The sequence below is a fragment of the Coregonus lavaretus genome (genome assembly GCF_964263955.1).
Source record: "Coregonus lavaretus genome assembly, contig: HAP1_SCAFFOLD_1000, whole genome shotgun sequence".
Taxonomy (NCBI): Eukaryota; Metazoa; Chordata; class Actinopteri; order Salmoniformes; family Salmonidae; genus Coregonus; species Coregonus lavaretus.
In genome coordinates this window covers 16,017-40,696 of record NW_028158604.1, presented here as the reverse complement: position 1 = coordinate 40,696, position 24,680 = coordinate 16,017, and the positions used below count along the sequence as shown (strand labels likewise).

The window sequence follows — 24,680 nt, the reverse complement described above, 5'->3', positions numbered from 1 at the left end:
TTATTATGACATCTGCATTGTTATGTAATTATGCAGCACCAGCCCCATCGGTTCAGCCAGGAGTTTGGAACATTTCTCAGCTGGAAGGATAGAACGCATATAGAACACCCTTTCAATCATTAGTGGAATATTAATCTGCGATAATGAGGGCGACTGGATTCTACAAGAAGAGAAGAAGCAGATACTGTAGATGGCTTGTTTCAATTCATTACAGGGAGGGAGGGAGAGAGCGCGGGAGGGAGAGGAGTGAGAGAGCGCGCGAGAGAGAGCGTGCGCAAGAGAGTGTGCACGCGAGAGAGAGAGAGAGAGAGAGAGAGAGAGAGAGAGAGAGAGAGAGAGAGAGAGAGAGAGAGAGAGAGAGAGAGAGAGAGAGAGAGAGAGAAGAGAGAGAGAAGAGAGAAGATATTCTGTGTGCTTCAATAAAAAAACAGATTTAAGCCTTGCCACTTTTGAATATGGAAATGTTTCAAACACTGAGAAAACCGAGCGAGAGAGAAAGAGGGAGAGAAGGCGGAGGGGAGAGAGAGAGAGTGAGTGAGTGAGCGAACAAGCACGAGAGAGAGAGAGAGAGAGAGAGAGAGAGAGAGAGAGAGAGAGAGAGAGAGAGAGAGAGAGAGAGAGAGAGAGAGAGAGAGAGAGAGAGAGAGAGAGAGAGAGAGAGAGAGAGAGAGGGGCCAGTCTGAATTGTGAGTGGCTTACGACACTCAGTGAACAGACGGTGCCTCTGCATGCTCTGCCAGTACACTAGTCTGCTGCAAGCGAGGGATCGAAAGGAACAGTGCTCTGCCTCTCCTCTCCATCCCCGTCACACACCACCTCTGCCTCCCTACTAGCAGCCTCCTCAGCCTCTCAGCCTTCCAGCCTCCACCAGCAAACTCCCTCCAGCCGACAAGGGAAAAACACCACTAACAGCACAAGGGGATATGAACAGAACCCAAAAGACAGGAGGACGCAGGAGTCAAGGGGCTTCTCACAGGAGATGAGAGGGGATCTGAAAGATACTAAAAAGAAAGGGAAAAAACTACAGAGAGAGAGAGAGAAGAGAAGGAGAGAGACCGTGGCGTTACCCATCCTTATCCTTCCAATACATATTTTCTGAAGCGCGCCGGTCGGTCACTGACATAATAATGAAAGAGCTGACTGGATTTAAGCCGTGCAGGTCAGCGATCGCTTCAAGTGACGGACGGTAATTTGTGTTGACAGATCTGCCCCCAGTCTTTATCGAGAGTTTTGAGTTATTTTTTCCTCTCCTTTCTTGGTTGCCTTGGTTTTGCTTCCTCTGTTCTCCTCTCCGGATCATCGCAATAGCAGTGACTGCAGAAGAGCAGGAGGGAGAGAGAGAGAGAGCGAGGAGGCACGACACTCATGCATGCAGCCGAGCAGGGAACTTGCATTTCCTAACCAGCATCCACTTGGATTCCTTGGGTCTTTTCTGGCTTCTTTCACTCGAGGAGAACTAAGACATTGTAAGCCTGCCAGGATCTGGTGTTCTGGCTGAAAAGGACGAGGGGGGGGGGAGCAAATTTGTACAACACTGGGGTCCTTTTTTAGATTCGCACATAATTAATGCGGGCACAAAGGGAGTCGCTGAATAGGGGTTGTCCGTCTCTGGATAGGGGTGAGTAGGATTCCTTTCATATGTGATCACTCGGTGAAGACAACATTTTTTACCCCCCCTCTGCTCGTCTCTTGCCCCCTGATATCTAACATGAGCAAAGTGACTTGCCCTTTATCCTTCTCCCCTGTTCTTTTCTTTTTTTCCCCCACACTGGATTCCTCCCCCTTTCTATAAGTAAATACCTTGGGGGGAAAAACACACAAACAACACAATTCACTACAAGAAAGGGAATAGGAAAAAAATACGAGAGCTGATTTCCTGCCGGGGAGAGATTACAAATTACGATGTGAACCATGACAGAGTAATACCGGAACGATTCCAATGGACATTTTCTCTGCGGATCTATCTGAGGATATTCAGGCTGATGGATTTCCTTCTAATTGGCTTGTACCTAAAGTGGCCCCTGAGGAAGCCCCCTGGGTTGATACTGTTGCTGTGGTGCACGCTGGGCATCATGCTCAAAATGGTCCCCTCGGTGGAGGGTGTCTGCCCACGGCTGTGCCGCTGCGACAGCAAGCTGCTCTACTGCGAAGGGCTCAATCTCACCGACGTTCCGCGAAACCTGAGCAGCGCCCTGGGCCTGTCCATGCGCGAGAACAACCTGACAGAGCTGCGCGAGGGCCACTTCACTGGCCTGTCGCAGCTCACCTGGCTCTACTTGGATCATAACAACATCGACGTGGTGGAGGAGGGCACCTTCGACAGGCTGCGCCGGGTCAAGGAGCTCGACCTGAGCACCAACCATATCGAGAGCCTGCCCAACGGCACCTTCAGGCCCCTCCCCAACCTGCGCATCCTGGACCTATCATACAACAGGCTGCAAGCGCTGGAACCCGACCTGTTCCACGGCCTGAGGAAGCTAACCAATTTGCATTTGCGCTACAACGCCCTCAAGTTTGTCCCAGTGAGGATCTTCCAGGACTGCCGGAGCATGCAGTTCCTGGACCTGGGCTACAACCAGCTTCAGAGCCTGGCGCGAAACTCCTTCGCCGGGCTCTTCAAGCTCTCCGAGCTGCACCTGGAGCACAACGAGCTGGTCAAAGTCAACCTGGCCCACTTCCCCCGCCTCATCTCGCTGCGCACGCTCTACATGCGCAACAACCGGGCCACCGTTGTGGTCAGCACCCTGGACTGGACCTGGCCCTTCCTGGAGAAGATCGACCTTTCGGCCAATGAGATCGCATACATCGAGCCGCACGTCTTCGAGAGCGTGCCCAACCTCAAGGCCCTCATGCTGGACGCCAACCGGCTGACGGCCGTGGAGCAGCGCATCCTGGACTCGTGGTCGTCCCTGGGCAGCATTACCTTGGCAGGCAATGAGTGGGAATGCAGCCGCAACGTGTGCGCCCTGGCCCAGTGGCTGAGCGCCTTCCGGGGCCAGCGGGACAGCCAGCTGCTGTGCTCCAGCCCGGATGTGGCACAGGGCGAGGACATACTGGATGCCATCTACGCCTTCCAGCTGTGCGAGGATGGCGGCGACCAGGACACCACGACCATGGGCTGGTACCCCGGCTACACTGCCAAGGACCAGTTCCAGGGCGGCCCCACGGCAAACCCATACGATCCACCGGCCGCTGAGGGCGGCGCAGTGGTCACCAATTCCTTCACGGTGACTGTGGGTAACCTCGACGACATAGAGAGCACCATGCAGATCCACAAGGTGGTGACGGGCACCATGGCACTCATCTTTTCCTTCCTCATCGTGGTGCTGATGCTCTACGTGACCTGGAAGTGTTTCCCGGCGGGTGTGCGGCAGGTGCGCCAGTGCTTCAGCAGCCATCGGCGCAAGCAAAAGCAGAAGCAGAGCATGCAGCAGATGGCCACCATGTCCACGCCGGAGTACTACGTCGACTACAAGCCCAACCACATCGAGGGGGCCCTGGTCATCATCAACGAGTACGGTTCCTGCACCTGCCAGCAGCAGCCCTCCCGGGAGTGCGAGGTCTGACCCGACCCTTTGTGTGTGTATGGATATGTGTGTGTTTACGTGTGTTTGTGTGGATAATATGGACTACTAACCGAGACCCTTTTGGATATATGGGATATATTGGGTGGGTTGGGGTTGTATGAGTGAGGATTGAACCAGGGATCCTGCTATGGACACTATTTACACTGCGTCGCACTGTGCTGCTCGTCCCCCTACTGTTGAGGAGAAGGGGGGAGGACTGACTGAGACCGTGGATTTATTGCTGTGGATCTGAAGGGCCTCTATGGACACTATGGAGACCAGACTATATTGTGCCTGTTAACTTGATACACAGAATCACCAGAGATGGAATATTATGTTGACTTTATACAGAAACACCAGAGAGGATTACTATGTTTGTAGGCACCAATGGTTTTTCTTCTTCTTCTCTACACCTGGAGTGGATATTATTTGAGCTTTAAATGAGTCTTTCTTACTTCAGAATATTCTGCTATTGTCTAAAGACCAACTGGGGACACACTGGCCAGCCATAAACACACCATTTCTATTGTGGTAATACAACGACAACAACGAAAACACGACAACAAAAAAATAGAAAAAGAATGCTAAGTTGGATTATAAAAACTAAAAAAATATATTATAAATTCTGTGTAAAATATGTTTAAAAAGCAAGAGTGGGAAAAAAAAAAAAAAGATGCAAGATGCTATCCTACTTGTTTTGTAAACTACGAAAAAATACCATGTTTAAATAAATTAATTGCTATTCACAGTAAACCCTTGTCTTGTAAGGGACCTTTGGGAGAGGGGCGGATCATGAAAAGAGATGCAGTGCTCGAGCTGGTGGTTGGAAGAGAGAGAGCGTTTGTCTGGCGTGCCTACTGCAGCAGCTCTAGTTGGGTAAAAAGACAAGTGGCCAGAGGGATAGCCTAGCTGTACTTCTCTTTATCCCTCATTCCCTGTTTGTGAGTGAGGGGGGCATTCAATGTGCTGGCTCGCTATAGATGTTGTGGTTGCTTCTCCCGAATCCCCCCACCTTCCCACTTCCCCTCCTTCTCCTCTATCCTTTCTAGATTCAATTGATCTGACACTTTCTAATCAGGTGGCGTATTTTCACATGATAAAATTTGTGTGTCGTCTAAAACATCCACACAGACGACACAGGCAGAAGCAGAGAGATCATCATCGTCTGAGAGATCTAAAAAGCTCTGCCTTTCCTTCACTGCTGCTTGGCTGTCATGCTAGAGCTATGCCTTCCTTTCACCGCGTGGGACACATCAAAAGGAGGAAGAAAACGTCTAGCCCGACACTATTCAAATCAAAATGAATTCTAAAATAGGAGCTAGATTAAGAATTTTATATTTGGCCTTTTATCCTTCTTAAAGAGACAGCAGTAACACATGACATGACACATGCCCGGGCCGATGGATTTCCTGACTATGTTTTGCGTGTAATGTTGAAACGTTTGTTCTTTCAATACAATGCTATTTTGGGTATATTTTTCTCTTCTGGTTGTTCCTCATTGTGTGAGTGAGAGATGCGTTGACAGAGGGTTTGGTCTCTTGCACCAGTCGACAATCGACATGTAGGTGATGCTAGGGGGAGAGAAATGAGTGATCACTAAAGGAGTGATTGCGGAGGCTGCAGAAAGAAGGTGTAGGCTGCTCTCTAGTGTCCTAACATCAGCAGGAAAGGAGAGAGGGAGGCAGGGAGGGAGGGAGGGAGGGAGGGAGGGAGAGGGAAGAAAATACACAAGACTCAGAGCTTCTGCACAGTGTCACAGTATGATTGCATGCGTACGTGTGGTGTGTGTCTATGCGAGTGTGTGTGATTGTATATTGCTGTGTGTGTGACTGAAATCAGTAAATCCAGCCTACTGTGTGTGTTTGTGGTTCTATATTTCTGATAGCACTGTGTGTATGCTGTTGCTGTAACTAAAGAGACAGACAGAAACAGTGAGAGTAGTGTCTGAGGTGTAAGCCTGTGTGTGTGTGTGTGTGGGGGGGGGGGGGGGGGGGGGGGTATTCTATCCTTGTGGGGACCTAAAATCCCCAAAAGTCCCCACACGGATAGTAAAACAAGGAAAATCCTCTCTTGTCGGGACATTTCCCACATCCCCATGAGGACAAAGGTGGGGTTAGGTTTAAGGTTACAATTAGGTTCAGGGTTAGAGTGTGTTTGTGTGTGTGTGTGTGTGTGTTTGTGTGTGTGTGTGTAGAAGAAGTACACTGTGTCCTGCACATTCTCTAGGCTGACCTGAGTTCCTAGGCAGAATGCTGCAGCAGCAACATCAGGTCTCCAGCATTCCACAATCACAATCACTCAGCACCGGCTATTATCATCATGGAGTTGTTTAGCCATAGGGAGTATGTGTGTGTGTGTGTGTGTGTGTGTGTGTGTGTTTAACTATACTTGTGGGGACCAGAAGTCCCCACAAGAATAGTGAACAAACGAAAATTTGACCAACTGTGGACATTTTGTTAGTCCCCACAAGGTCAAATGCTATTTCTAGGGGGTTTAGGGTTAAGGTTAGGATTAGTGTTAGGGTTAGGAGCTAGGGTTAGGTTTAGGGTTAAGGTTTTGTTTTGGGGTTAAGGTTAGGGTAAAGGTTACAGTTAGATTTAGGATTAGGGAAAATAGGATTTTGAATGGGACTGAATTGTGTGTCCCCACAATGTTAGTTATGTAAGACTGCATGTGTGTGTGCATCCTACTCCCCACATATTTGTACATAGGCAAAAATAGGCAGATCTATACATGTGTGTGTGTGTGTGTGTGTATACAAGGCTCAACTGAGTGTACAGTATGTGTGTGATGGGTGTGTGTTGTGTGTGTGTGTGTGTGTTTGAGTGATGTTGCAGAGTTACATCAGCGTGACACAAAACAAATATAATAATATATGCAAGCAATTACGCAACATACTGTATCTACCGGGAGGTCAAATGATTATGTCTCTAACCTCGATACTTGATGAAATCAAATAATCACCGCATTCCAACCACCTGCCTTGACGCAAACAACAAACAGACAGATACATTCAAACAAACCAATGACATACAGTATGTAACACTGTCGATGTACCTTATGCATATCGTGATACCTTCACTTTAATATAAATGCTTGTGCTTTATGAGGGGTGCAAAGCTGGGATATTCTCAAATTCTAACTAGAAAGGTTCTCAGCCTTTTTCCCCTCAGCCTTTTGTATAGGCTGTATAAGCCTCTATTATTATACTAAAGCCTGACCTATAGTCTGTATGAAGATGTAGGATCTTAATTTGAGACATTTTGTTACAGGAGGAAAATATTCCTGCAGCAACAGGAAATGTGAATTATTATATGGATAAAAATTAATCGACAATTTTGTAGGGGTTGATCCATTTTTCAAAAGGGAAAATATAGTCAGAAAGTGGACATTTTTTAAACCTCAAATCCACTACAAGTTTTACATTTCCTGCATTGCAGGAAAGTTATCCTGCAACAGGGTGATCAAATTAAGATACTACATCTGTAGGCCACATGGGTGAATGGTTGCCGTTAAACAATATCATGCCCACTAAACTCTTGTGTATACAATGCCATGCATAAACTGTACAGTACCAACCTAAATCTACTCTGATATCTATCATACGAGGCATTTCAGAGTGGAACACTAGACCAGAAGAAAAACCAAAATAGCAACAAGCCGGGAGCAACAATTCAACTAAAATGTGCAGTCATTTTTTTTTCAGAGTGGAGCCGCTCCAGAGAAAAACAACAATAACTGGAATTTCAGATTCATGATCTACATCGTATTCATGATATCTCCCGACCAGGCGGCCCACTTTGAAATCCAAAATGGCCATGAATCATAACTAGGCATGACATCTGTATGCTAAGTAGGCTAGCTGCCGACCGATACAGCCGAGCAGAGCAGGGCAGAGAGACACAGCATAGCGAGATGTGAGATATCGATATACTGATAGTAATTTGCTTATTATCTTATTCTCTTATATTCTGTCTTATTCATTTTCTTGCCTGATAGCCCCTCAAATCATGCAAACTGCTGGGCTTATATTTAGGCTGTAAATATTCGATGATGCCTTGACACACAGGCTACTGTTGGCACCTCCATTTTGTTTCAGTCTTTCTAACACGCGATGGAGGGAGGGAGGGACAGGGAAAGGGGTCTGCATATTTGAAAGAGTTGAGTCCTTAAGACTCCAGGATTTACCCTCAGGCATCTCTCTCTCTCTCTCTCTCTCTCTCTCTCTCTCTCTCTCTCTCTCTCTCTCTCTCTCTCTCTCGCTCGCTATCTCTCTCTCTCTTCTCTCTCTCTCTCTCTCTCTCTCTCTCTCTCTCTCTCTCTCTCTCTCTCTCTCTCTCTCTCTACTTGACACTGTGGGGAGGACTAAAACCTGTAAGTGTCTGTTGACCGTCTCAGACAAGGGGTCATAATCCCAACAGGACATATCACCTCTCCTATAACCTCCCATTATTAACAACCTGATTGTTGACGCTGAGCAAAATCGATACTAACACAGATGACTGGCTTACCAAATGGACTTGCTTCCCTGATCAACTGATGATCCTCTGATTACTGATTGCCGATTACATAGTCTTTGAAGTTTTTTTACATGCTCATGCTACGGCTATTGACTGTCTATGGGAATAATAATGGTTTATTTATATGGCACTGCATTATTGATATGGCAGCTCATTAGAAATGGTGATGGACGAGAGGAGAGAAAGGGGTGGATTGGCCCATCGTATCTTGGGTTGGGGGGGGTTCAGAGGGGGATAAAGTTTGATATTGGTTCTGTTTGAAATGGAAATTGTGCGAGGAAGCGTGACAATGGTTTCTGTACGTCGGAGGGCACAGCTGTGTTGAAAAGCAGAGGAGAGGGGGATGGAGGAGGGGGATAGGGAAGGATGGATAATGCACTTGTTAACAGGTATTGAAACTCCTGTCTCAAAGCTATGTTTTTGTGTGTGTGTTTGTATGTGTGTGTGTGTGTGTGTGCGCGTGTGTGTGCATGTGTTTGTGTGTGTGCACACAAGAAAGAGATCAAGCGATTACGTACATGTATGTGAATGAATAAGACTGAGTTAGAGAACAGGATGTGTTGGAACAAAATGTTACAGAAACTAAAAGAGAGGATGTTGGAATGACATAAAGAAAAGAGGAACACACACACACACACACACACACACACACACACACACACACACACACACACACACACACACACACACACACACACACACACACACACTGGGAATGACAGACTGCAGGATGTTACTATGTGTGAACAGGGATGGCACGGGCCAACTCTAAAGGTCACCCCACACCTCTCAGAGCAGACAGAGAGACCCAGCAGAGCCCAACACACAGCACAGCACAGCACAGCTAGCGTAGATCACGTTAAACACAGTGTGGCTGTCACAATGATGGCGCCGGAGGGGATGGCTGCCGTTTTATGGACTCTCAACCAACCGTGCTATTTTGTGTGTTTTTTCGCATTGTTTGTAATTTATTTTGTATATAATGTTGCTGCTACCGTCTCTTATGACCGAAAATAGCTTCTGGACATCAGAACAGCGATCACTCACCTTGAACTGGACAAATAATTTGTCTTTTATGAGTCAGACGAGAGGGATTTGCTCCAGACACCCGACAGGGCCCTCACCCCCGTCATTCGCAGTAGAAAGAAAATGAGATATTGTGGAAAGAGATCGGGGTGCTTGGTAAGGAGTCGGCGACGAGTGGCTAATCTGCCTTTGCCATCGATACTATTGGCCAATTTACAATCACTTGATAATAAAATGGACAAACTACAGGCACAAATATCCTACCAATGGAACATTAAAAACTGTAATATCTTGTGTTTCACCGAGTTGTGGCTGAACAATGACATGAATAACATACAGCTGCCGGGTTATACACTGTATCAGCAGGATAGAACAGCAGCCTCTGGGGTGGTGGTCTATGTATATTTGTAAACAACAGCTGGTGCACGATACCTAAGGAAGTCTCAAGGTTTTGCTCGCCTGAGGTAGAGTATCTCATGATAAGCTGTAGACCACACTATCTACCAAGAAAGTTTTCATCTATATTCTTCGTAGCTGTCTATTTACCACCACAAACCAATGCTGGCACTAAGACCGCACTCAATGAACTGTATACGACCATAAGCAAACAGCAAAATGCTCATCCAGAGGTGGCGCTCCTAGTGGCCGGAGACTTTAATGCAGGAAAACTTAAATCTGTTTTACCTCATTTCTACCAGTATGTTAAATGTGAAACCAGAGAAAAAAAATTAAAATATATGTATATATATAATAATAATAATACCTCTACACTACTTTTACTCCACACACAGAGACGCATACAAAGCTCTCCCTCGCCCTCCATTTGGAAAATCTGACCATAATTCTATCCTCCTCATTCCTGCTTACAAGCAAAAACTAAAGCACCAGTGACTCGGTCAATAAAAAAGTGGTCAGATGAAGCAAATGCTAAGTTACAGGACTGTTTTGCTAGCACAGACTGGAATATGTTCCGGGATTCTTCCAATGGCATTGAGGAGTACACCACATCAGTCACTGGCTTCATCAATAAGTGCATCGATGACGTCGTCCCCACAGTGACTGTACGTACATACCACAACCAGAAGCCATGGATTACATGCAACATCCGCACTGAGCTAAAGGGTAGAGCTGCCACTTTCAAGGAGCGGGACTCTAACTCTAGCTTATAAAAAATCCCACTATGCCCTCCGACGAACCGTCAAACAGGCAAAGCGTCAATACAGGAGTAAGATCGAATCGTACTACAACGGCTCCGACGCTCGTCAGATGTGGCAGGGCTTGCAAACTATTACAGACTACAAAGGGAAACACAGCCGCGAGCTGCCCAGTGACACGCGCCTACCAGACGAGCTAAATTACTTCTATGCTCGCTTCGAGGCAAGTAATACTGAAACATGCATGAGAGCATCAGCTGTTCTGGATAACTGTGTGATCACACTCTCCGTAGCCAATGTGAGTAAGACCTTTAAACAGGTCAACATTCACAAGGCCGCAGGGCCAGACGGATTACCAGACCGTGTACTCCGAGCATGCACTGACCAACTGGCAAGTGTCTTCACTGACATTTTCAACCTCTCCATGTCTGAGTCTGTAATACCAACAGGTTTCAAGCAGACAACTATAGTCTCTGTGCCCCGGAACACTAAGGTAACCTGCCTAAATGACTACCGACCCGTAGCACTCACATCTGTAGCCATGAAGTGCTTTGAAAGGCTGGTCATGGCTCACATCAACACCATTATCCCAGAAACCCTAGACCCACTCCAATTTGCATATAGCCCCAACAGATCCACAGATGATGCAATCTCTATTGCGCTCCACACTGCCCTTTCACACCTGGACAAAAGAAACACCTATGTGAGAATGCTATTCATTGACTACAGCTCAGCGTTCAAAACCATAGTGCCCTCAAAGCTCATCACTAAGCTAAGGACCCTGGGACTAAAGACGTCCCTCTGCAACTGGAACCTGGACTTCCTGACGGGCCGCCACCAGGTAGTAAGGGTAGGTAACAACACATCTGCTACGCTGATCCTCAACACTGGGTCCCCTGTGGGGTGCGTGCTCAGTCCCCTCCTGTCCTCCCTGTTCACTCATGACATGCATGGCCAGGCACGACTCCAACACCATCATTAAGTTTGCCGATGACACAACAGCGGTAGGCCTGATCACCGACAACGACGAGACAGCCTATAGGGATGAGGTCAGAGACCTGGCCATGTGGTGCCAGGACAACGACCTCTCCCTCAATGTGACCAAGACAAAGGAGATGATTGTGGACTACAGGAAAAAGAAGCAGACCGAGCACACCCCCATTGTCATCGACGGGGCTGTAGTGGAGCAGGTTGAGAGCTTCAAGTTCCTTGGTGTCCACATCACCAACAAACTAACATGGTCCGAGCACACCAAGACAGTCGTGAAGAGGGCACGACAAAACCTATTCCCCCTAAGGAGACTGAAAATATTTGGCATGTGTCCTCAGATCCTCAAAAGGTTCTACAGCTACACTATCGAGAGCATCCTGACTGGTTTCATCACCGCCTGGTATGGCAACTGCTCGGCCTCCGACCGCAAGGCACTACAGAGGGTAGTGTGTACGGCCCAGTACATCACTGGGGCCAAGCGTCCTGCCATCCAGGACATCTATACCAGGCAGTGTAAGAGGAAGACCCTAAAAATTGTCAAAGACTCCAGCCAACCTAGTCATAGACTGTTCTCTCTGATACCACACGGTAAGCGGTACCAGAGCGCCAAGTCTAGGTCCAAGAGGCTTCTAAACAGCTTCTACCCCCAAGCCATAATACTACTGAACATCTATTTAAATGGCTACCCAGACAATTTGCATTGCTACTCTCTGTTTATTATCTATAAGTCACTTTAATAACTCTACCTACATGTACATATTTCCTCAATTACCTCGACTAACCGGTGCCCCCGCACATTGACTCGGTACCGGTACCCCCTGTATATAGCCTCACTATTGTTATTTTTACTGCTGCTCTTTAATTATTTGTTACTTTTATTTCATATTATTTTATATTGTATTTTTTTGTGATTTTTTGTTGGTATTCTTTCTTAAAACTGCATTGTTGGTTAAGGGCTTGTAAGTAAGCATTTCACTGTAAGGTCTACACCTGTTGTATTCGGCATATGTGACAAATAACATTTCATATGGTTTGATTTGAACCAAATCCGTGTAACAGAGACCAATACATCACACGACATATCTGGATAACACATGTAACACACACACACCAATACCTTAAACGACAGGGTCATGTAAATGTCATAGACAATCCATCTGGCTAACACATACTAATGTGTGGCAAAGTTGGTAGAGCATGGCACTTACAATGCCAGGGCTGTGGGTTCGATTCCCACGGGGGACCAGTACGGGAAAGAAATGTATGTACTCACTACTGTAAGTTGCTCTGGATAAGAGCATCTGCTAAATGACTAAAATGTCAAACGTAACGAAAGTGCAACGCCTTAATGAATGATCATGTAAATGTCATAGACAACTCATCAGACTAACACAGAGCAACAGCTTCAACGACAGGGTCATGTAAATGTCATAGACAACCCATCATACTAACACAGAGCAGCACCTTAAATGACAGGGTCATGTAAATGTCATAGACAACCCATCAGACTAACACAGTGCAACACCTTAAACAACAGGGTCATTCATACAGTACAGGAGCCACAGATGTCTGTTAACACAAACCCCAACCAACAGGGTTACATCATAGGCCATGTGTATACATTGTCTCCTACTTCTTGTGTAACATCTGTTGTGTTTTAATGGGTGATTTTGCTGCAAAGCAAATTTCCCCCTGAGAGATAATAACATGTTCCACTACTATAACTACTGTAGTATGAGCAATACACAGGAGTATAATGACGGTCAGGGGGGTATCACAAATGTTGGCTCCAAACCATAGAAATAGAATGCTCCTATGGAGACAATCAAAATGGCTGCCTGTCCACACATTATGTTATGATTGACCTGAATGGGTGTGCCCACTCTACTCATTCTAATTCTATGGTCCAAACACAGCTGACACACTGATGTGTGACTAGTCAGTCAGGTCAGCAGCAGTCTTCCATATAGTTTACATTGCGGGTTCAATCGACGTCAGAGTGAGGGATTACAAGGAAATCGTCATTGACTGTGTTGTAAAGGTGAGTGGTTATGTGACATTGACAGAGACTCGGTCTGCTCTAAGCCAATCACCATTCCTGCAGGAAATGGTTTACGTCATATGATTAGGGGGTGGGGGTTAGGGGAAGTGTGTGTGGGCACATCCGTCTGTGCGCCTGTGTGTGTGTGTGTGTGTGTGTGTGTGTGTGTGTAAAGTGCACGGTAATAATGCTTAACGAATAAATTAACTTAACTTTCTGTGCGCCGGGGTATCGACCAGGAGCCCGCTGTTGTTTCATTGGGACCCTGCCGTGCATAATAAACACCTCACACCCACTCATATTCGGATAGGTGGCAAAATCACCAGGTGGGGCCACTGATGAGTTATGATGACAACAGCGCGTGGGCCAGGCGCTGAGTCCATATTTAATTTTTAATGGTTTATCAGGATCGATGTGGGAATGATCATCATTGATTCTAACAGTACTCTCATACGGGGGGCAGGTAGCTTAGTGGTTAAGAGCGTGTGCCATTAACCGAAAGGTCGCTGGTTCTAATCCCCGAGCCGACTAGGTGAAAAATCTGTCGATGTGCCCTTGAGCAAGGCACTTAACCATAATTGCTCATGTAAATCGCTCTGGATAAGAGCGTCTGCTAAATGACTAAAATGTAAATGTAATACACTTCTCATTGTCTTTCTCGTCACCATCAAGAACAAATAGAATGCAACTTTACACTATTTTACCCTCTGGGAAAAATGAAGTTATTCTATTCCGTTCCATTGTATTCTATTCCATTCCATTCTATTCTCTAGCCACTAACTAACGTTGCACAGATGTAGGATTTTAACTTGAGACAGTTTGCTACAGCAGGAAAACAATCATGCAGCAACAGGAAATGTGAATTATAATTAATGGCCCTTTTTTGTATGGGTTGATACATTTTCATTAGGGCAAATCAAGTCTGACATTTTGAAGTGGAAATTACAAACTTGACGGCCTACCCTGGACCAATTGTGCGCCACCCTATATGACTCCCAATCATGACCGGATTGTGATACAACCTGGAATCGAACCAGGGTCTGCAGTGACACCTCTAGCAATGAGATGTGGTGCCTTAGAGCGCTGCACCACTCAGGAGCCCAAGGGGTGGTTGTGTGTGTGTAGGCTAGCTACGACATGCAGGCGGCACTGCTCTGTCTTCATCATATAGACTGATTTAGACAGTGGGAGAGAGCCAGAAAGGCAGTGTGTGTGTGTGTGTGTGTGTGTGTGTGTGTGTGTGTGTGTGTGTGTGTGTGTGTGTGTGTGTGTGTGTGTGTGTGTGTGTGTGTGTGTGTGTGTGTATACTATTATGGACACTGTGTGTATACTATTGTTAACATCCGGCGGTGCAAAAACATGATGACAGAATAGCTGGGTCAGAGCCAGTGAGCTAAAACATGGCAACAGCTGGGCCTGCATCTGTGGGGGTCTACAGTCCACTGAGTCACTTATAAACTGGGATTACAATATATACTGTATTATCAGATATGGAGCAGAGAGCAGAGAGCTATTGTGACAAGTGTTTTGGTCATATATAGAGCAATATTATCTCTATGGTTTGGCTGGAGTAGTAAAAGCTTTATCCGGGATTGCCCGGAAGCTTCATGTTGGATCCATACTCCATACAGATGGACATGGATATGATTGAATGAGGTCAAGCTGAGTTCAAATCCTGTTGTTTTGATGTGAATTGTTTTCAGATATCCATTTCCTGGACAGAGTAAAACAACAAGTGCATTCTGTCATGTCGTGCACTGAGGTTGAATTCAGACAGCTTTAGTGTGTGTTTTTTTTTTACAGTGTTAAATGTGCCAATGCAGTACTTGTGTTAAAAGTAACACAACATGTGTTGTCCTTTACTAAACACACAGATGTGTTAAATAATATTGTTTTCAACACATATTTTTTAAGTGTTTAGCTTCACTTCAGTGTCTTGTCCGTGTTTAATATTTTAAGATGAAGGCTACTGGTGGAAGTGGTAAATTAGGCCCCAAAATACACAAAACCGGTGCATACTAACATAGTACATACCATCTGTAACAGGATATAGTGTATACCTCAACACAAGATGAGATTGATCGATAATGGTCATGTATAGCCTACACATATTATAGAGAAACACAATTATGCATGCCTCTATGCAGTACACACATAGGAAGGCACGCAGGTACTCATGCAGGCAGGTAGGCAGGCACGCACACAGACGCACAAGCACACACAATCCTTTTTGCTGGACTATAAAGACTGCAAAAACACCAGCAAATCAGCTCCAAGTGAATTTAAAGTATTGCCATGCATAATGGAGAGATACTGTATATGCGATCCAATACAAATATAAGCAAGGTTTGAAATTATTATGTTTTAGTCAAATCTGTATCTGTTTGGGCTTCTTGCAGTCAACTTGCAGTCTACAAATGATTTGTAATTATATTCTGGACGCCTGACCATCTGCTCAAGACAGAATCGTCCCGCGGCTGAATCTAGTTGATGATCCCTGCCATACTGCATACACACGACTGCAATCGGCCCAAAATCTTAAACCACATAAAAACCACAAGAAATGCCATCTGTGGCTCATTTAAGCAAATCTAGTCAATCCAGGGGGTCAAATCTAGTCAATCCAGGGAGTCAAATCTAGTCAACCATGGCAGACCAGTCACGGCACCTCAACCTCACTATGACATCAAATACTAGAGCCCTTAAACCAAAACACCAACCCTATTGTTGGGGGACACAGCCTCTGAAAGCCTGTTGGGTACTTGGACATGTTTACCGACTATCTGCACATAAGCAACAAAGGGCTGAGTCGGTGCCAAAACCACCAGTGTGTGAGAATCAGTGACCCACAAAACTGTGAAGAAGGCTGATGGGGACTCGGGGTGGTGACTAAGGGAGCCCGTCCAAGTTTTGTTTCAAGTGTCTCCTCTACCCTCCTCCTAGCTAAAAGCATGACCGTAACACAAAACACCATATCACAACAGTGCATCATATATACCATATGAATGAATGAAGCCCGGGTTCTTTTGCCGATATACTGTATGATCATTCCAGAACGGTGAGGAGTGGAAAGTGTGCAGGGGGAGAATGGCAAAGGTAGAAACGAGAGTAAATGTTCATAATGGTTTTAGGCACAAATGGTGCCGTCACACCCTTATCTTCCCAGGAATCCGTAAATACTAAACAACAACAACATATACCATGAAATCAAGGATTATCACCTTATATGCAAATGTATCACCACATGGAAAGCCGTTGTCGGATAGTGAACAATGTTACTGTAAACATGACCAATAAGATCATTCTAAAGTCAAACCTACATCTAAAAACCACACACTCCATAAACAAAAGGGCAACACGCCTGCAGTTATGGCAAATGTCTCCTTTTGCTTTGGCGGTTGCGTTGAAAAATAACTTCCATAGATGGACTGAACTGGAGGTAAGTGAAGCTATAGCATTGTGGAGATGAAGGGAAACCTATGGGCATTCATCAACACATCTAGTTAACGGCTATAAGCTGGTAAAGCCTCTATACTCTGGATACAGAGTTAAGTACATGGACAAAAACTTAGGCAAACTAAAATAGACCACATTTATCATTCTCTCGATGTCATGGTAAATAAATTACAATTCCTCTCTCTCTCCCCCACATATACTCGCTCTCCCTCTTTCTCTCCTTCTCTCCCTCTCTCGCTCTTCACTATCCCTTTCATTCTCCTTTCCTCCCTTTCCATTGGGGGGCTGATTGGCATCTCTCCAGTAGCCAATGATATTGCCCTCCATTCTCCCACTGTCAGATAAGTTAAGGGATGATGTCGGCGCTTTACGAGACCTTTATGGTAACAACGTGAATTCCATTGGGTATATGGTCTCTCTTAATATTGTTCAATGTGTAATAGGATTACATTTGGATGGGCTTCAAACTGTACACAAAAGAGAGCGGACTTACCTGTTATCCAAATTGCATCGGAGCGCAAACCAGATGGGGCGACAGCAAAGGGACATGGAGAAAAAGGGAAAGAGAGAATAGACCAACTGGTTAGAATATATTCTGTGTTTTTATCTTGTGTTTTATGATGGATCGGAACAGTGGAGAGAGCTATGAGCGGACCATGTAAAACCATCCCTCTAGCAGACTGTTGGGCCTGTCGGGTGTCTCTGTCTGTGTTGCATTTCTAACACTCGTCCTTCATAGGATCATAGGATCGTTTCAAGGACAGCAGAGAGAGCAGCCAGAGAGCCCCACAGATGACTGCTCTGAGATCAGATGAGACCGCCTGGCATGTGTGTGTGTGTGTAGCGACTTGAGAAGAGAAACTAGAACAGAGACAGAGATGATGGCCTCAGGATCTGTGTTGGGTTAAGCAGATGGTGCGCTTCATGCCGAACCTCTGACAGCCCATCACAGAGAAACAGGCAAAGAGAAATGAAATGAATGGAGCCTGGTTGTTAGAAGCGAGTGAAAACAGTCAGGGGGCCTAAAAATGGCCGACAACGATGATTTCAATTGCTGCTGTCGTTGGCGCCACTGTTAAGATATTACATAGAGTTGAATAATGAGACCCCAGACTAGATATTTAGGCCTTTAACAAGATAATTTATTTTAAAATGGCAGCTCTAGGGGAGGAGCGACGGCTTAAATTAGTATTTTTAGAAATGACAGAAGTTTATCGTTGTTGTTTTTGTTCACCTTCAACTCAAATTCAAAATGGCCGCACAACCAAAAAGCATCAAAGAGAGACAGCGCGAGACACACACAGATCGAATGCATGGTTTAGTTTGAATGCGAATGTTTTGGGTCGAGTTTAAGTGGGTTTCCCCCCCCCCCTCAAGACTAGGCCCATATAGTTGTGGCTGCTGAAGCTGCGGTTGACAAGCGAGATGGAGTGTTGTGCCAGTTTGTGTCCTCTGCAAGTCTCCTGATTACATTCATTTGGGGCTCCGTGAGAGATTTATGAATACGACTCAGCCAGCAGCCAGTCCCATCCAGAGTCCTGAATAATGACAGGCTGCAAGATCGCTTTTTCAATTTCTTCCCCTTCCATTCCCACCACAAAAGGGGGGATGAATATAAGTGCCCCCCCCTATTATCTATGGGGGCCTGACATCAAAATATGCTGGGAATTATGTCACCAACCACACAGCTTTAAATGGGGGAGCTGGGTGTGAAGACCTTGGTGACATCTGTGGATTGTTTTTGATTGTGTGCAGCACCAAGCAAAAGTCCCCTCCAATATGAAGCACTTAGATATGGATGCATGCAAAATGGCGACCATAGTTTGGCACAATATGATGTGAACACACTCTACACACTGGACTCTTGACACTCTTTCTACAATACTGACAGTCTATAGCCTGTCTATGGAACAACACCACAACACATTCCAAATATGCATGCATGTTCATTGTACATCAACAGTTAAAGCTCCTACAACTCTGTAAGGTGCTATTCTTTGACTGTACCATGCAGTTAGCACTAATATATAGTAATGCAAAGCAAATGCATTGTGGTCATTTATGCTGTCGGATCCATAGAAACTAGGCACTGAGGACAAACATTTCATTTGAATAAGCCTTGAAGCACCAAGTGGTGATCGAGTCTCTCATGACTTTTGGGAAAGACAGTGCCGTAGATAAAAGGAGTAAGAAATAAAATATATATAATAGAGAGAGTGAGGGAGAGAAATAAAAAGAGAGTGTGTGATAGTGAAGAGAGAGAGAGAGAGATATTTCCAGGGATAGAGTGCGAGACATGGGACTTGCTCGGCCCAGGCCTCCACTCTTGTTCTGGCCTAAACAAACTCAGGGGGGGCCCAGCGGAACCCGAACTGCCTGCTGAACCGTAGGAGCCCATTACTGCTGTGGATACTTCAGAGAGGGGCAACAGTCAGAGGGAGAGAGAGAAGGCTCAAACTTAAAGGGAAACTCCACTCAAAAACAATATATATTGTTGCATCATGATGATGCATCGTGCATTTTGCATCATCATGATGATCTGGCCGGTGACACTTTACTTCTTGAAAGTCCAATATCTTGAAAACAACTGCTGACATGCAAAACATTTTGGTGCTGTATCAATAGTGGACTAATGAAATAATGTCAGCAGTTGTTTTCAAGATATTGGACTTTCAAGAAGTAAAGTGTCACCGGCCACATCATCATGATGATGCAAAATGCACGATGCATCATCATGATGATGTTGCCGGTGATCCTTTCCCTTCAATCGGTCAACCAAATAGACTACGGGAGGGAATGAATGACACAACACCACCCACATTCGTCTCTGGCCAAGCAGAGGTTACCACAAGGACCGAGAAAGAGGGGATGGAGAAGAAAGAGTGATATGAGGAGTGAAATAACTAGAGAGTGACCGAACACTATACCAAGCCTATATTCTATATTCTCCCCAATCAATACAGTATTTGGGGTTTGAGGACTTCCGGTCCTTCGCAGTGACATGTTTTTGTTTTGAAAGGCAGGCGACTCTACATTACCCACAACTCACTTTTGCAAGTCTTAGGCGAAGAGGCCTATCTTACCCTTCTACTCTGACAGCTGAGAATAAATATAAACTTGTGCCCCAAATGACACCCTATTACCTATATAGTACACTACATTTAACCAGGACCCATCAAAATTAGTGCACTAAATTGGGAATAGGGTGCCATTTGGGACACCTGTTATATTATATTATTGGCTGTGGTGGTATAAATGGGAGGCAGGGCAGGTAGTCCAGAAACGAGGGAGATACAGAGCAAGAGAGAAAGCAGGGGGAGAAAAAATGCACACGGTTGCTTAACAACCCCTTGCTGACATTTAGAAAAGCCACAGCCTGGGCACTCAAAGATGACAAATGTGTTGTGAGAGCACACACACACACAGTAGTTTGTTATGTGATCTCACAGTACTCCAGCACAGAAAGACTGATGGCTATGTGGCCAAAAGGCGACCCTTTCTTTTATCTTATTTTAACAATGGCCACCAATGGCCCCTATCCTGTTTCATTGTTTATGGTTTATTTTCAGCATTGAGTTCATACCTTTGGCATTCCAGGTAAAAATACTGCCATTCCATATCGATGGTTCTGTGCTTGTGGTCAATACCAGTGGTAGTATTGATTGCATTTGTTATGCAGTCTTTTTGCTGTGTGTATGATATCCAATGTTATTGGCCTAATACTTCTCGGTTGTCTGCGTCAGAACTTATTTGATTTGGGGCAAGGGGGTTATAGTCTTTAAACGCAATTCACTCGAACGAGTAGCAGAAAACCAGGAAAGGTTTGGGATTAGAGATCTGTTTAGACGGATAGGGGACTTGTATGTTTAACAATTTCCAACAATCATAATCCATGAAAGTGTGAAGTTCTCAGAGCATTTAATTCAATCACTTTCATAATCAAAATGGTGGCCCAAGTGCTCTGCCGAGGGGCTTAGCGAGAGCGAGAGAGAGACGAAAGAGGGCATCAGGTCGGGGGTGGAATGAAAATAAAAAAACAACACATTAAAATGGACCGGACTGAGCAAGCTTCCTGTGAAGCCTCAAACCCTCCAATCCCCCCAAAAGGCATTTGCTGCGCTCTGCACCAAGGACATGCAACAGTAAGGTCATGATCAAACACGGGCAGCATACTGAATGAGGCTAGCCTCCCAGAGGGGACTTCTCCTGGATCCGGCTCATCGTCTGTCTCCCCCTCTCTACCTGCTTATGGTTCTTATCGCTCCAGGTACGTTCTCCTAATGTTTCCCCAGTGGATCGTCTTTGGTCCCGACTGATGCACAACCATACACAACCCGCAAGACCCTCTTCATCCAGGCTTGAAGATGCAAGCATACATATGTATTGGTAGTGTACTGCTCTACTGACACAGGCATTTATGTAAGCACGATTTGCTGTGTTCAACTGTATACACAAGCTGCTCTCTTTAGACATGGTTTCTCTCATGTCTGAAGACACTGCCCTGTCTCTCTCTCTCTCTCGCTCTCTCTTTCTCTCAATTCAATTCAATTCAATGAACTTTATTGGCATGGGAAACATATGTTTACATTGCCAAAGCAAGTGAAATAAACAATAAAAAGTTAACAGTATATATTATACTCACACACATTCCAAAATAATAAAAGACATTTCAAATGTCATATTATGTCTATATACAGTGTTGTACCGATGTGCAAATAGTTAAAGTAAAAAAAGTAAAATAAATAAACATAAATATGGGTTGTATTTACAATGGTGTTTGTTCTTCACATCTTGCTGCTGTGATGTCTCACTGTGGTATTTCACCCAATAGATATGGGAGTTTATACACATTGGACTTGTTTTCAAATTCTTTGTGGGTCTGTGTAATCTGAGGAAAATATCTATTGTTGTCAAAACATTCAACTATGTAAAGAAAAAAGTATTTAATAAGATAATTTCATTCATTCAGATCTAGGATGTGTTGTTTAAGTGTTCCCTTAATTTTTTTGAGCAGTGTATATATACACTATTTCACTCTCTCTCACTATTTTGCTCTCTCTCACACATTCTCTCTCTCACGCATTCTCTCTCATGTGTTCTCTCTCTCTCTCTCTCTCTCTCTCTCTCTCTCTCTCTCTCTCTCTCTCTCTCTCTCTCTCTCTCTCTCTCTCTATGGCATATGTAAAGGTATGCTGTTGCCTGCTGCTGTTGCTGAAAAACTCCCCTCAGCACCAAACAATGGAGTGATACCATTCAACTTCGGATGGACACACACACACACATGCACAAACACACACGCACACAGCGTCCTCTAACATAAAGTCAAAAGTCCCAAATTCCAATTAACTTTGACTATCAAAGGTCTAGTCACAGGCCAACGTACACAATAGTGGTGCGCGGGTCAGCTGTTTGTTCACCCCCCACCTGCCCACAATTGCTAATAACCCATCCGCAACCGCCCGACTATATATGATAAAGTGAAAATCTGAGGCCTGCACCCGACCCTAACCCTCAAATATACAAAATGTGCTATAGGCTAAATTCAAAGATGGCATAACCATTTTCTGGGGGTGATTTAGATAAATGTCTTCTTATATTTTCTGACATTTTGGTAGGCTATTCGTTAGTCAACTTCTATAATTACATACATGTAGCTTCTTTTCTGTCATAAGTTGCCCTACAAGACTAAATAAACGCTTGCTCAACAGAATAATGTCATAAATCGATAGAATGAATGCTTCAATCTGGTTGACATCGGTGAAGTTTTCTCTGTCATCAGACATTTAGGTACAGGGGAGAAAATGCACTAACAAAAAAAAAAGGAAATATTTTCTGTGCAACATTTCCAAATGCCATCAGTTTGACCGGTTGTAAGGAACTACAAAGCTGTAAGGAACTACTTAATTCTGCATGAGTTAATATTAAGGCTACTTGAGAGGTTATAAACCTACAGTCAGTGTCCAGATTTCAGTTTCCATTTAACCCATCTGAACAGTAGGCTACAGTTCCATTGACGTGCCACAGGCCTATTTGAAGTCCCTGTCTTGAGACTGTCAAATTTGTATAGCGCCTCACAATCATCAAACATAACATAGCCACACTGCTATCATCCTATTTTACCACTTCACCAAATATTTCCCAAACATGACTTGTCTGGCCATCCCTTTTCTTTATTTTCAACTCTCCTTTCACAGCTTTTCTGTTATTGAATTAAACCTTGACATTGTCCTTTTTGCCTCAGTGGATTGACGTCAACTTTTTCTGCCCGTTCCCAAAAGCATGTGGTGATTGGCGTGTAGGCTCTTTGGCACACATACAGTTAGGCCCTAAAGCTTAGGCTTACGCACTAATGCCAGACAGCCTAAAATAATAAAAGACAAACCTCAACGTAGCCTATAGATATACATTGCACAACAATGATACTTTAATTGATTTTTTAAAGACATTGTTTTCTCTTTATTCAACCTGCCCGTCCCCCACCTGCCCTTCATCCACACAATATTGCATGAACCTAAACCCATTCACCCCGTGGATATAACCGTGGGAACTGTGGGTTATGAGTCAACCCGCGTATCACTTCTACACAATGCCAATATATAGATAATGCAGTATGTATGCTAGGTGTATGACCCGGAGTATTGGCCTCTGTTGTGGATGCAGCTCTTGGCTTATTCTGCTGGGGAAATGACGAGGGAGTGAGTAGTGATGCCTTCCTGCATTGAATGATCAATGGAATAAGTACATTTCTGTATCAATAATCACTATTTAGTTACTATCGGATCAAGACATGACCCAGACATGACCCAAACACCCAAAACAAACTGCAAATGTATCCAAAGAGTTTTAGAGTCACAAGCAGTCACTGTGTGCTATGGATATGGGATCGAATACTAACCTTTAGTCGAGTTTATTGCACTTTAACTGAATGTCAACAGAAGTACATTACTGTATCAATAATGACTGCATTATCAATGTGTTATTGTTTCAGTTTCTATGACAACTGTTATAACTGGACACTACAGGGGTCAATATATGTTACATTATTATCTTTACCATGTTTGTTTTTTTTATAACAAATGTGATAACGGCCTAGTAAATCCATCTGCAACAGTAGTGGGTGAGTATCTGCAAATAGAAAAAGATCAAGGACAACTACAATGGTTCCTTAAGGCCAATATTATTTCCAGTTGTTTGAAGTGTTGGGATCCGTGTGTGGGAGTAGTGATGTGAGTGTTTAAGTTGCTACTAATGAAACCCAAGGGTTCCATATGACAATGAATAGGATGTTAGATGAGTGTGTGTTCTGTTGTGCAGCTCCTTGCTATTTCACAACACAGACACTTCTGTGCGCACATACACAGACCTAAACAGATACCAAGACACACACAGACACACAACCACAACACACACACACACACGTACACAGGCATGCACACACGCAAACACACACACACACACACACACTCAACGCAAGTTAACAGAATGAACTGCTCACAGTTACACCTTGGGGAGGCCTAAGCCCATTTAAATGGAAAGGGAACCCGCGAGGCAATGCACACTGTCAGATGTGTCAAAGCCTGTGCTGAATGAAGATAAATCTGCCCCACCTCCCTCTTCTCTCTCGCTCCCTCAGAGAAGCACAGGAGACACACAGGGAGAAAAAAGTGTGGGTTACTAATCACATCCCATTTTGACCATCTGTGCCGTAACTAACTCTTTGAACATGACGTGTCGTGCAGGATCCTTTCATCTGTCTGTTGGTGGTGCTTTTTGTTTTTGAAATGTGAAAAGTGCTGATGTGAGCTTGTTTGACGGAATGCATGACAATGGTGAACCTGGCGAGCAGAACAGTACAATGCTACTGGTAATGGTTGTGGGCCTCAGCGTTTCTAATAGGCCTCTTTTCAAGGTTAAACATTAAGTGGAG

The 24,680-nt window shown here is 44.7% G+C and overlaps 1 protein-coding gene across 1 annotated transcript; it reads left to right on the top strand.

The window, feature by feature from the left end:
* Positions 1 to 1,982: 1,982 nt before the first annotated feature.
* On the top strand, positions 1,983 to 3,566 carry LOC311123777 (leucine-rich repeat transmembrane neuronal protein 1-like; the record flags this gene model as incomplete). Its single annotated transcript, XM_084198009.1, has 1 exon — positions 1,983 to 3,566. One exon carries the CDS (start codon positions 1,983 to 1,985, stop codon positions 3,564 to 3,566), a length of 1,584 nt encoding a protein of 527 aa, XP_084054135.1.
* Positions 3,567 to 24,680: the final 21,114 nt, after the last annotated feature.